This window comes from Pelobates fuscus, chromosome 8 (assembly GCF_036172605.1).
Source record: "Pelobates fuscus isolate aPelFus1 chromosome 8, aPelFus1.pri, whole genome shotgun sequence".
NCBI classification, from domain to species: Eukaryota; Metazoa; Chordata; class Amphibia; order Anura; family Pelobatidae; genus Pelobates; species Pelobates fuscus.
The window spans coordinates 39,527,536-39,540,620 of NC_086324.1; the positions used below are offsets into that span (position 1 = coordinate 39,527,536).

General features: G+C 37.5%; 1 protein-coding gene across 4 annotated transcripts in view; it reads left to right on the top strand.

Moving 5' to 3' along the window:
• Window positions 1-13,085, top strand: part of UBR3 (ubiquitin protein ligase E3 component n-recognin 3) — a 147,613-nt gene that overhangs the window by 34,641 nt on the left and 99,887 nt on the right. For all 4 annotated transcript variants that reach the window (XM_063429709.1, XM_063429710.1, XM_063429711.1 and 1 more), the window contains exons 7-12: window positions 4,336-4,466; window positions 7,267-7,495; window positions 9,158-9,337; window positions 9,722-9,855; window positions 10,774-10,860; window positions 12,575-12,640. In XM_063429709.1, coding sequence (XP_063285779.1) covers window positions 4,336-4,466; window positions 7,267-7,495; window positions 9,158-9,337; window positions 9,722-9,855; window positions 10,774-10,860; window positions 12,575-12,640 — 827 coding nt within the window. The remainder of the gene's footprint in view (window positions 1-4,335; window positions 4,467-7,266; window positions 7,496-9,157; window positions 9,338-9,721; window positions 9,856-10,773; window positions 10,861-12,574; window positions 12,641-13,085) is intronic.

A 13,085-nucleotide genomic window follows, 5' to 3' on the forward strand; every position in this document is an offset into this window, starting at 1 on the left:
GCTAGGTGGAATGCACGTATGAGACGTAACGTCTATGTTGTGTTGGCTGGCAGCGATGTTTAGTAGGTCTAGGTGTTGAGAGTAAAATCTCTCTCATAAAGTCACTAAGTCCTAAACACTTAAATGCAGTCCATATGAACTAATTTATTGAATAAGAAAATAATCATAAATACAAAAGTTAGTGCATGTCATTATTAAAATATTAGTTTAAAAAAAACAAAAAAACCCCAATGGTAATCAAATATTAGTGTGAATAACAGTGAATGAATAAAAAATGGGAAAATAAAAGTTACAGCACATAAGACATAAGACATAAGACGTACGTGATATATGCATATTAAAAAGGAGTACAAAAACTGGTGATTAAAAAGTCGGCATAAGAGAGAGAGAGGGGTCTAAATAGATACAAAACTGATGGATGAACTAGACTTGTAAAAAAAGATATGTAATTGTAAATAAATATATAAAAAATATATAATATAAAAAAAATAAAAACACCTAAATAGATAAAGATATTTATTAAAAAATGAACAAATTCAAAGTCTAGATTCAAGCCATTGGTAGACAAGGTATTCACATTAAAGATCCATTTACTCTTCACATTTGCTAACTCTTTTACATAGTTTTCCCCTCTCAAATTTTTATTTCACTCTTAAAAATCGCCAAATAAGATCAAACAGATGGGTGGCTCCTATGTTTTTCTAAAAAGTTAACTTTTACTATGTTTCATATTCCCCCTCTGGATATTTCCGATATGCTCTGCTATTCCACTTTCAAATGCTGTAGTGGTCATTCCAATATATTGGAGACCACATTGACACCAGAGGAGGTATATGACATTGGTACTTGGTGTATTTTAAAAGTCTGATTTATCGAGTGTGAGGTAAAATACATACATTTTTGTTTGTCTTTTTACAGGGATAACCTTTTTCTAAACCGAAATAAATATTTTTCTGGTTTCTTGTCTTTAATGAAGCTAGTGGTTAAATTTTGCCTAAGAATTTGTGCTCCTCTGTATATTATATGTGGGTTTTCCCTGATATCTTCTTTTAGATTAGGATCGGACTTGGTTATGCCAATGTTTATTTAGAATGTGTTTAACCTGTTTTGCATTCTCACTATAATTTAAAATAATAGGAACTTTTTGATCATTCTCCCCTGCTCTTAGCTTGTGTTTTAAAATTCTTTTTATTTAGAATTGAATTGCGATCCATACGTTTGATGGTTTCTATACAACTATCCAGTTTTCATAGATCATACTTTTTATCTACCAGACTATTTTTTAAAAAAGCTGCCTGTTCTTCAAATGTAACCGTGTGACTACAGTTTCTGTACAACTGTAAAAAACTGTCCCTTAGGGATGTTCTGTAGTCATGGTTCGTAGTGGCAGCTAGATGTGTTAATCTAGCCATCGACCTTAACCTTCTTGAAAAAGGTTTTGGTTTTTATAACCTGATTTTCAATATATATCGTTAGGTCAAGAAAGTTGATGTCAAACTGGATACATTCGCTGGTTAGCTTGATGTCTGGATGGTTTTAATTAAGATATGTTAAAACCGGTTTTAATGACTCCTCATTAACTCGCCAAATAAAGAAAATATCATCAGTGAATCTGCGATAGAGAACCAGACTCTGCGGCCAGCCACTATCTTCCACTAAGAATTAATTCTCCCAGTGTGCCATAAAGAGAGTGGCATAGCTAGGTGCGAATCTGGTTCCCTAAGAGCAGGGAGGATGATCAAAAAGTTCCTATTTTAAATTATTGTGAGAATGCCAAACAGGTTAAACACATTCTTAATAAACATGGGCATATCCTGAAGTCCGACCCGAAGCTAAAAGAAGTTATCGAGGAAAAAACACATATTAAATACAGAGGAGCAAAAAATCTTAAGCAACATTTAACCACTAGCTTAATTAAAGACAAGAAACCAGAAAAGGATTTTTTTCAGTTTAGAAAAAGATTATCCCTGTAAAAAATATTTAGCATGTAAAAGGACTCTTTCTAACAAACAAAATGTACGTCTTTTACCTCACAATCTGCGAATCGGACTTTTCAAATACATCAAGTACTCACTTGCCAATCCACCAATGTCATATACCTCCTCTGGTGTCAATGTGGTCTCCAATATATTGGAATGACCACTAGGGCATTTGAAACTAGAATAGCCGAGCATATCGGAAATATCCTGAGGGGGTATATGAAACCGTGTTTCAGCTCACTTAAAAAAAAAACCCAAAAAACATAGGAGCGACCCATCTGTTTTTTCTTATATGGTGATTTTTAAGAGATAAAAATTAGAGAGGGGAAACGATGTAAAAGAGTTAGCAAAGGTGGAGAGTAAATGGATCTTTGATGTGAATACCGTGTCTCCCAATGGCTTGAATCTAGACTTTGAATTTGTAAATTTTTTTGTAAATATCTTTATCTATTTACGTGTTTTTGTTTTTTGTTTTAGATTTTTTTTATATATATATATATATATATTTTTTTGTATGTATTTATTTACAATTACATATCTTTTTTAAAAAGTCTAGTTCATCCATCGGTTTTACATCTATTTAGACACCTCCCATCCCTCTTTAATCTCCAGTTTTTGTACTCCTTTTTTAATATGAATATATCACGTATGTCTTTTATGTGCTGTAATGTGCTTTTATTTTCCCAATTTTTATTCATTCACTGTTATTCAGGCTAATATTTGATTACCATTGGTTTGTTTTTATTTAGTAATATTTTAATAATGACATGCACTAACTTTTGTATTTATGTTTATTTTCTTATCCATTAAATTAGTTCATATGGACTATTTTTAAGTGTTTAGGACTTAGTGACTTTATGAGAGAGATTTTACTCTCAACACCTAGACCTACTAGACATCGCTGCCAGCCAACACAACATTCAAATGAATGTTGCGTTCCATACGCGCATTCTACCTAGCCGGATGAGGAGGTGACGTCTCGCAAATGTCGAATCCTACACAGGTGATCAGAGAAGATGGGACTTGGTCAAAGATGACTTGGGACCTAATCGTCAGCACTGGAAGAAGGCTTACCCAGCCGAAACGCCTCTGCTTCATACACGTATATCTTTTATATTGTTTTATTGTTCTCTTGGTTACTGTATTGGTGGTGAGTGGAACTTTTATCTGTATTTACTTTTCTATACTGGACCTTTATACTTGGCTCCACTCCCACTTTATTTTAGTACATTGAGTGGTTATATTCCCAATAAATGTTGTTTGAATCATACTTGAAGTCCCATTTTCTACTACTGAAAGTGGATTCGTTAGCCTGAATTGACACCCCTGAGCCTGGTATACAGAGCCTAGTACGGCTCTGAATCATGTGAGTGGTAGTCCTAGATCTATTCACATTACATTTGTCTATACAGTTCACACAATGTTGTGTTTTATGTTCATATTTTAGGTACCATCCGTGTTAACTTTGCTATCTATCTTCAGAAGGATATTGATACTTTAGAGAGAGTTCAGAGAAGGGCTACTAAACTGGTTCATGGATTGCAGGATAAAACTTACCAGGAAATGTTAAAGGAAATTAACATGTATAGCTTGGAGGAAAGACGAGACGGGGGGATATGATAGAAACATTTAAATACATTAAGGGAATCCACACAGGAAAGGAGGAGACTATATTTAAAAAAAGAAAGAAAAACTACCACAACAAGAGGACATAGTCTTAAATTAGAGGGGCAAAGGTTTACAAATAATTTCAGATAGTATTACATTACTGAGAGGGTAGTGGATGCATGGAATAGCCTTCCAGCTGAAGTGGTAGAGGTTAACACAGTGAGGGAGTTTAAGCATGCATGGGATAGGCATAAGGCTATCCTAGACTTAAGATAAGGCCAGGGACTAATTAAAAGTATTTTGAAATATTGGGCAGGCTAGATGGGCCGAATGGTTCTTATCTGCTGTCACATTCTATGTTTCTATGTATATGGTGGTATTTTATATATCTTGTATTTTCTCACTGGGTTTATGTGTATTCTGATATACTTTACTTTTGATATTTTACACTCTGTTTTAGTCCCTTACTTTAACTTTTGACCTACATGGGAATATACTTGTTATAGAAGTCTTAATCCTCTACACATCTTTGTTTTTGATTTGATGATGTTGTATATTTTTCACTGTATAGCAGGCATGTCTTGTTAATACGTTGGGTTTGGCTTCACACCACCGCTGTAAAATGAGTTGGGTGCAATTACTATAAATGGTAGAGTTGTTTCATGGAAGTAAAAATTAAAACCAAAATCTAGTTTTCATAAGAGTTCCCTATAACATTGTTTGTTTCCCCCCTTTCTGTGTTATATAGAGCATTCAATAATGGATGTCTTGAAGCATAAATGTTTTCTAGAAGAATTGTTATTTTGGACAATTAAGTATGAATTTCCACAGAAAATGGTCACTTTCTTACTCAATATGCTGCCGGATCAAGATTATAAGGTAATTTTTTGAATGTTCTAAATTTGCTTTATATTGATGTATTTCAGAATACGATTTGTGAATCGGATTCCACACTGCTTACTTACTCTTTCTGTGCCTTGGATAAATAAATTTCTGCTTCATTTTTCCATGAATATGGACAATATTTTTTAGCGCAGTTCTAAATTCTGTAACAACATTTTGAATAAGACCTTGAATGAGTAGTAGGCACACCAATCAGGAAAATGTTTATTTTAATATATAATGTAAGTACGATTAGATTTGTGTGAATACAGGAATCTCGGTGAGGACGTAGGTCAGTATAAATTTAATGGCACTAAACACAATTTTAGTCAATCCTTTAATGCTTTAGGTAAAAACATAATGTGGCCTTTAAAACAAATAATGGGCAGCTAGATGTAAGGATAAGTCACACAACGAGTGTTTAATGCGTTTTGCTTCTTTTTTTTTATTTTTTTTTTTATCATTTATAAATAGCAATATTTGACACCTGTATCTAAATGTAATTTTCCCTTTGAACTTGTTTAACAGAATGCTTAAAATAAAAATAAGTACCGTATATACTCGAGTATAAGCCGACCCGAATATAAGCCGAGGCCCCTAATTTTACCCCAAAAAACTGGGAAAACTTATTGACTTGAGTATAAGACTAGGGTGGGAAATGCAGCAGCTACTGGTACATTTCTAAATAAAATTAGATCCTAAAAAAATTATATTAACTGAATATTTATTTACAGTGTGTGTATATAATTAATGCAGTGTGTATATGAATGCAGTGTGTGTATGAGTGCAGTGTGTATGAGTGCAGTGTGTATGAGTGCAGTGTGTATGAGTGCAGTGTGTATGAGTGCAGTGTGTATGAGTGCAGTGTGTATGAGTGCAGTGTGTATGAGTGCAGTGTGTATGAGTGCAGTGTGTATGAGTGCAGTGTGTATGAGTGCAGTGTGTGTGTATGAGTGCAGTGTGTGTGTATGAGTGCAGTGTGTGTGTATGAGTGCAGTGTGTGTGTATGAGTGCAGTGTGTATGAGTGCAGTGTGTGTGTATGAGTGCAGTGTGTGTGTATGAGTGCAGTGTGTGTGTATGAGTGCAGTGTGTGTGTGTATGAGTGCAGTGTGTGTGTGTATGAGTGCAGTGTGTGTGTGTATGAGTGCAGTGTGTGTGTGTATGAGTGCAGTGTGTGTGTGTATGAGTGCAGTGTGTGTGTGTATGAGTGCAGTGTGTGTGTGTATGAGTGCAGTGTGTGTGTGTATGAGTGCAGTGTGTGTGTGTATGAGTGCAGTGTGTGTGTGTATGAGTGCAGTGTGTGTGTATGAGTGCAGTGTGTGTGTGTATGAGTGCAGTGTGTGTGTGTATGAGTGCAGTGTGTGTGTGTATGAGTGCAGTGTGTGTGTGTATGAGTGCAGTGTGTGTGTATGAGTGCAGTGTGTGTGTATGAGTGCAGTGTGTGTGTATGAGTGCAGTGTGTGTGTATGAGTGCAGTGTGTGTGTATGAGTGCAGTGTGTGTGTATGAGTGCAGTGTGTGTGTATGAGTGCAGTGTGTGTGTATGAGTGCAGTGTGTGTATGAATGCAGTGCAGTGAGTGCGTGTGTGTGTGTGTGTGTGTGTGTGTGTGTGTGTGTGAGTGCGTGTATGAGTGCAGTGCGTGTATGAGTGCAGTGCGTGTGCGAGTGCGTGTGTGAGTGCGTGTATGAGTGCAGTGCGTGTATGAGTGCAGTGCGTGTAGTGTGTGTATAATGAGTGCAGTTCAGTGTGTGTATTATGAGTGCAGTTCAGTGTGTGTATGAGTGCAGTGCAGTGTGTATGAGTGCAGTGCAGTGTGTATGTGTGAGTGCAGTGTGTATGTGTGAGTGCAGTGTGTATGTGTGAATGCAGTGTGTTTATAATGAATGCAGTGCAGTGTGTGTGAGTGCAGAGCATTGGTGGGGGTGGGCATTTTTATTAATTATTATTTAATTATTATTTTAATGTTATTTTTTTTAGGTAACTTTTTTTTAATTATTATTTCTATTATTTTTGTTATTATTTTAATTTTTTTTTCTTATTTGTTTTCTTATTTTTTCGTCCCCCCTCCCTGCTTGTTAGCTGGCCAGGGAGGGGGGCTCTCACTCCCTGGTGGTCCAGTGGATGGGCTGTAGGAGGGGGCTGTCAGGAAGCTGTAACTTACCTTCACAGCAGCTCCTGTCAGCTCTCTTCTCCGGTGCGTGCAGCTCCCAGGTCAGCTTCCTCTGCAACTCTCGCGGCCGCGCGGAGCGTTGCCACGGTAACCCGTGGAAACGCTCTTACCCCGCGGCTCTCGCGAGAGTTGCAGAGGAAGCTGACCTGGGAGCTGCACGCACCGGAGAAGAGAGAAGGGAGCTGACAGGAGCTGCTGTGAAGGTAAGTTACAGCTTCCTGACAGCCCCCGGTCCATGTCTGTATTATGGCAATGAAAATTGCCATAATACAGACAACTGACTCGAGTATAAGACGAGTGGGGGTTTTTCAGCACAAAAAATGTGCTGAAAAACTCGTCTTATACTCGAGTATATACAGTAGTTGTTTTTTGTTTTTTGGTCAAAAAACAACTTCTTACCCGTCCTGAGTTTGTCTTTTGCAACTCCTATTTCTGAAGTTCTCAGTGTATCATCCTTTTTTTTTTTTTTTTTTTAAGAAATGCTGGAAGAACAAGATGTTTTTCTCAGTCACATATAGCAAGTGGTGTGCAATCCCCTTTAAAAGTCCAGATTGGAAGCCTGACTTGAGCAAAAAGAGACTGGTCTCTATTGTTACACTGTAACCTTTTGCATTTTTAATTTCAGGTTGCGTTTACTAAAACATTTGTCCAGCACTATGCATTTATCATGAAAACATTGAAGAAAAGCCATGAATCAGACACAATGTCTAATCGAATTGTCCACATCAGTGTTCAACTCTTCAGCAATGAGGAACTGGCTCGACAGGTGACTGAAGAGTGTCAGTTACTGGACATCATGGTCACCGTTTTACTCTATATGATGGAAAGTTGCCTTATTAAAAGTGAATTACAAGGTATTTTATTTTCCTCAAACTGACAATCTAGATGTTGTGATTTAGCCTCTTTATAACACATGGCAGCAATTATGGTTCAGGAGAATAAAGATAACCAGGAATGAAACCTACTCTTAGTGTCTGGTACAGAGGTGGATCCTGGAGAAATACTGTACTGGGAGTTTTTTTGCATGATACTGTACAGCTATACGTTTCTTGCACTTCTTAATGCATCACTTAAAGGACCACTCTAGTGCCAGGAAAGCATACTCGTTTTCCTGGCACTAGAGTGCCCTGAGGGTGCCCCCACCCTCAGGGACCCCCTTCCGCCCGGCTCTGGAAAGGGGAAAGGGGTAAAAACTTACCTTTTTCCAGCGCTGGGCGGAGAGATCTCCTTCTGCTCTCCTCCTCCGATCCTCCTCTTCTCCTCCCCGTCGGCTGAATGCGCACGCGCGGCAAGAGCTGCGCGCGCATTCAGCCGGTCACATAGGAAAGCATTCATAATGCTTTCCTATGGACGCTGGCGTGCTCTCACTGTGAAAATCACAGTGAGAAGCACGCAAGCGCCTCTAGCGGCTGTCAATGAGACAGCCACTAGAGGACATAGGGGGAAGGCTTAACCCATTCATAAACATAGCAGTTTCACTGAAACTGCTATGTTTATGAAAAAATGGGTTAACCCTAGAAGGACCTGGCACCCAGACCACCTCATTAAGCTGAAGTGGTCTGGGTGCCTAGAGTGGTCCTTTAATTATTAGCGTTATTTAACTCTTTGAGCCTCATTTATTTTAATTGTTTGAAACTGAGACAGTCTTCTAGAAAACTGATAAAGTGATGAAATAATTTAACAAGAACAATTAAAAAATGGTTGAGGGCAAAGCATGCAGTAGACTGTGCATTGGTTAATTTCAGATGGTTCATGTAAATCAAATGCCATTTAATCCACACCTGGATGAATTGATCGTCTGGGATTTACCTATGGAGTCTTATTTTATGGACGGACCACCCAAAACTAACTTATGCACAAATTTAGTGGACAGTGTAATAGAGGAAATCCCATTGTTGTAATCCTAGCCAATGTTTAAAGGAACACTATAGAGTCAGCAATACAAATTCCAGAACCTGTAGGGTTAAAAACACTATTTAGGGTACTGGCTCCCCTTAAATAAGTTAAAATTTTACCTTTTTATCCAGCACCGCGTAGGTCTGCTGGTGTTTGTCTCCTCCCCCGATCTGCACCCTTGGTTGAGATCACCAGAATTGATTGAGAATATCTATGGGAAAGCATTGGATGGGCTGACATAGTAAATTCTGATTTACCAATTAGCATCTCCTCATAAAGATACATTGAATCCGTGCATCTCTATGAGGAATGTTCAGTGCATCCATGTAAAGTGTGAACGTCATCTGCAGTACTTACCCAGGAAGCACCTCTATTGGCCATCTGAGTGACTCTCAAAGGGCAGTGTTTATATGAAAATGCCTGCGGAGACGGACTATGCTCACCAGAACAACATTAAGTTGTAGTTATTCTCGTGACTATAGTGTCCCTTTAAATTGCATACATTAAAAATTAGTTGCACAATATGATTCTGATGGTTACATTTTTTAAAAATTATTTTTATAAATTCTGTCACCTGATATGTTGTTATAAAGTAGTGTGATATTCTGCTTCTCTTTTAGATGAAGAAAATGGTTTGCATGTTGTGGTAAACTGCGGTGAAGCATTACTCAAAAACAATACCTACTGGCCCCTTGTTAGTGATTTTATAAATATCCTTTCTCACCAAAGTGTAGCCAAGAAATTTCTCGAGGATCATGACTTATTGGTTACCTGGATGAATTTTGTGTCCTTCTTTCAAGGTAAGTACTGTTATGGCACTGTGAAATGTTTGGAATTTTATAGCAGATACTTGCAATTGCCATTTACCTTCACTCTTCAGGATGCAGATGTAAAAGTCATACAAGAAAACTGTAATTCTATGATCCATCTTCGGTTTTGTAGCTCAATTTCACAAACTAGTTGATGCATTTTACCGTTGACAACTTTTTTCTATTTTGTATTGGTGTGTGTGTGTGTTGTAGTGAATTTTAGGGATGCATATCTGTTTATACATATTTTTGCTAATTTGTTTTCATTTAGATTTTTAATGGTGTATTCTTGCCTCTGTGTCTTTAAACACTGCAGAAAACCAAACTGTCCCTTGTTGACATTATTTATCTTAATAGTGCTTTAACACCTTTCAGGTATGAATTTAAATAAGAAAGAACTCAGTGAGCATGTAGAGTTTGAATCGCAGACCTACTATGCCGCGTTTGCTGCTGAACTAGAAGCCTGTGCTCAGCCTATGTGGGGACTTTTGTCGCACTGCAAAGTTAGGGTAAGAAATGATCTATGTTGCTTACTTTTGCGCCCTGGAAACAAGAAAGGTTAAAGTAACACAATAGAGTTAGGAATACAAATTTGTATTCTTATAGCTATAGTACTCTAGTCACAGTTTAGGTGACCGTGCTCCCCCCTAGTGAGGGTTAACTCCTCGAAAGTTAACTTACCTTGAATCCCATGTTGTGCTGATCTGTTTGCGGCTTGCCACGCCTCCTTGGCTGAGCTTATAGAGATCGAAAATCTCAGCCAATCCAATGCTTTTGACTGAAATAGTTTTACTCCACTATTTTGTGGAAGGGCCACTAGTGACTATCATACAGACAGTCACTAGAGGCAGGTTTATCCTGTAAAGAAAACACTGTGGTTTCTGCATAACGGCAATGTTTTCAGCTGCAGGGTTAACATTGGGGACACATTGCATCCAGACCATTTAATTGACATGAAGTGTTCTGGATGCCTATATGGTTCCTTTAAGGGCGTTAATAAAATAGGTATGCCGTTTGTAGAGAATTTACTTTATCACCTGAAACTAGCAGTTGCCAATTTATATATAATTTGTTTTTATTCACTGATCAGAAGTTTTAACTAAAATGCATTGACAGCTGGGTTGATCATCCAGAGAAAATACAAGTGGACTGTTGTATAAAACCTCTTTCTCCAGCTGAGATTTATGCAATAAAATCAGACTATCAGAATTAGGCTTTTGGTTGGCAGGGTCTCTTACTGGTCAGGTAGGGGTCTGACTGCTACTGACATTTTCTTATGCTAGTGTAGTATCATTACAAACTATGCGTAGCCTATCATTGTTGGCAACTGTGTTCCTGTGATGTCTGATTATATGCCTGGTGTTTCTATGGATTTTCTACGAAAATAAAGTAAATTTCATTTAGAGTGTGCTTTTTATTTTTTTTAGGAGACCCAAGAGTATACCAGGAATGTTGTCAGATATTGCCTTGAAGCACTTCAAGACTGGTTTGATGCCATTAACTTCGTAGATGAGGTAAGACAGAGTTAACTACGGTTTAATTTTACCTTGCAGCTCTTTTTTTTTTTTTTTTTTTGAGCCAAATAGATTAACTTGCATCACTTGCTTTAAGTAACACTATGGACACTGAAACAACTGTAATGCATTTGAAAGCTTTTGCCCTCCATTTACAATCTCTTTTTAGCATTTTCAGATATGGATACATGTGTCTGTCCTAGTGTTTGTTTTACTGCACATGGCACTTTCAAAGCCCAATGTTGTTTGTGCTTTAGGTTTTGAAAGCACAGTTTAGTTAACATGGACAGAAAGGGAACCATAACCAGCATTTTGTTTGCAATTTCAAACTGAAATTTTAGTTTATAATTTTGCGTCCCTGATCCGCCTGTCCGTCCAAAGTGCAGACGGAGAGTAGTCTGCATGGAGGAAAGGACAGAGTAGACACTGGGAGTTTGCACTGCTTGGAAAACCTGGGAAAGGTCTGTGATACCTGAAGAGGGAGGTGTGTCTGCGGCTCTGTAGAAAGTAGGGAGGGTCACAAATGTATAGACCTGCACTTTGTCTGAAGTCTAACATTTGTTCTTATTATGGACAGTTACCAATGCATCAATACACAAATGCAACCCAGGTTGTGCTATAAAAATAGAAATATATGTTAAGGTAACACTCCATCATAACCATAATCTATGTGCATGGGAGAACCTGTGATTAACTCCCATGCTTCCTACCCACCCCTATGTGTCATAAACTTGTATTCAAAAGTTGAGTCATCCCCATAGATAGATATATATATATATATATATAGATATAGATATAGATATAGATATAGATATAGATATATATATATATATATATATATATATATATTACAGTTCTAAAATTGTATAAATGTTTATATTAATACATTTTGTATGAGTTGAGAATTTATTTTATGCAATATTTACTCACCATTAGTTGTTTTAAATATTTTTTTTTTTTCTTCAAGTTGCGGTACCTACAGAATCCTAAACATAGTGGTGATGAGCTCATTTATATAAAAATATTTTAAATTCTCATGGCAAGCATTTTCTTGCAAAGTGACCGCTGGGAATAGGCAGGGCTGCAGTGCCCCTCTCTAAAATTTACTCATGCAGCATTCAACAATTCCGATCACGTCGATGCTCTCTGTCCTGAAGTCTTAACTATTCCAGTGACATAGCGTGGCCTGGAACTCTCGGAATGTTGCTGTTGAGGAGGTTACACTACACAATGTCAAATTCATCTATGTGTGGACCGCATTCATTGGATGAGGTGATATGTTAATCCAATTGCTGTAGTGGAATTGTAACTTCCAAAATGGCAATATGCTTAGCACGGAGTCAGGTTGCCCTAGATGTGCATCAAACCTCTGGAAAATGATTGAGACAGAACTAGGATCCTTTCATATAGTTAAGTTATGTAGCCTCTTTGCTTTTAGGAGTTTGGCAAATAAATAAAAATTCACATGTGACACTGTCACAGTAACGACCTGGAGGGTGAGATAAGCGGCTGGAGAAGAGGGGGGCTTTAATGACTGAAATTCCACTTTCCATTGGCTAACGGGTGAGTAAATATGGCTGCCTATTTCAAGGTAGGCGCTACATAATCTTACAATAGTAGCCAAACCAGATGAAGTATGCCAACATGACCACTGCATGATAGACGTTCATTGGGATAATACCTATTTAAAACAAATTCATCTTTCTCTTTCCAGCCTACTCCAAATCAGGTTACCTTCCACTTGCCTCTGCATCGATACTACGCCATGTTTTTAAGCAAGGTACATTCTGACCGTTCACATGGTTTTTATCTTGCACTTTGTACCGAAGCTTAGAACACTGATTTTATGACATAGATAGGTGTGGAGTATATTAAGCGTTTTAAAGTCTTTTTCCTTGTTAACTCTTTGCAGGTATATCACTTTTCTTCTGAACTGTGCTCATTAAACCATTTTAGAACTTTACCTCTATCCTAAGTACATGTGGATTTATTGGTGATTGGTTACACATAATCATTCATTTAGCCTTTTTATTTTTAAAACTTACATAATTTGAAACAATACCCAGATTATATACATTCCAGTACCTTACTGTTCTGATGTTTGCACATTGTTGACAATCATCTGGTCTATTCTCATGCCCTTATTTGAATATTCCCCTTATAGCTTTCTATTTGTCTGTATTGAATCTCATCAGCCAGCTGTGGTCCACTACCACAATTTATCT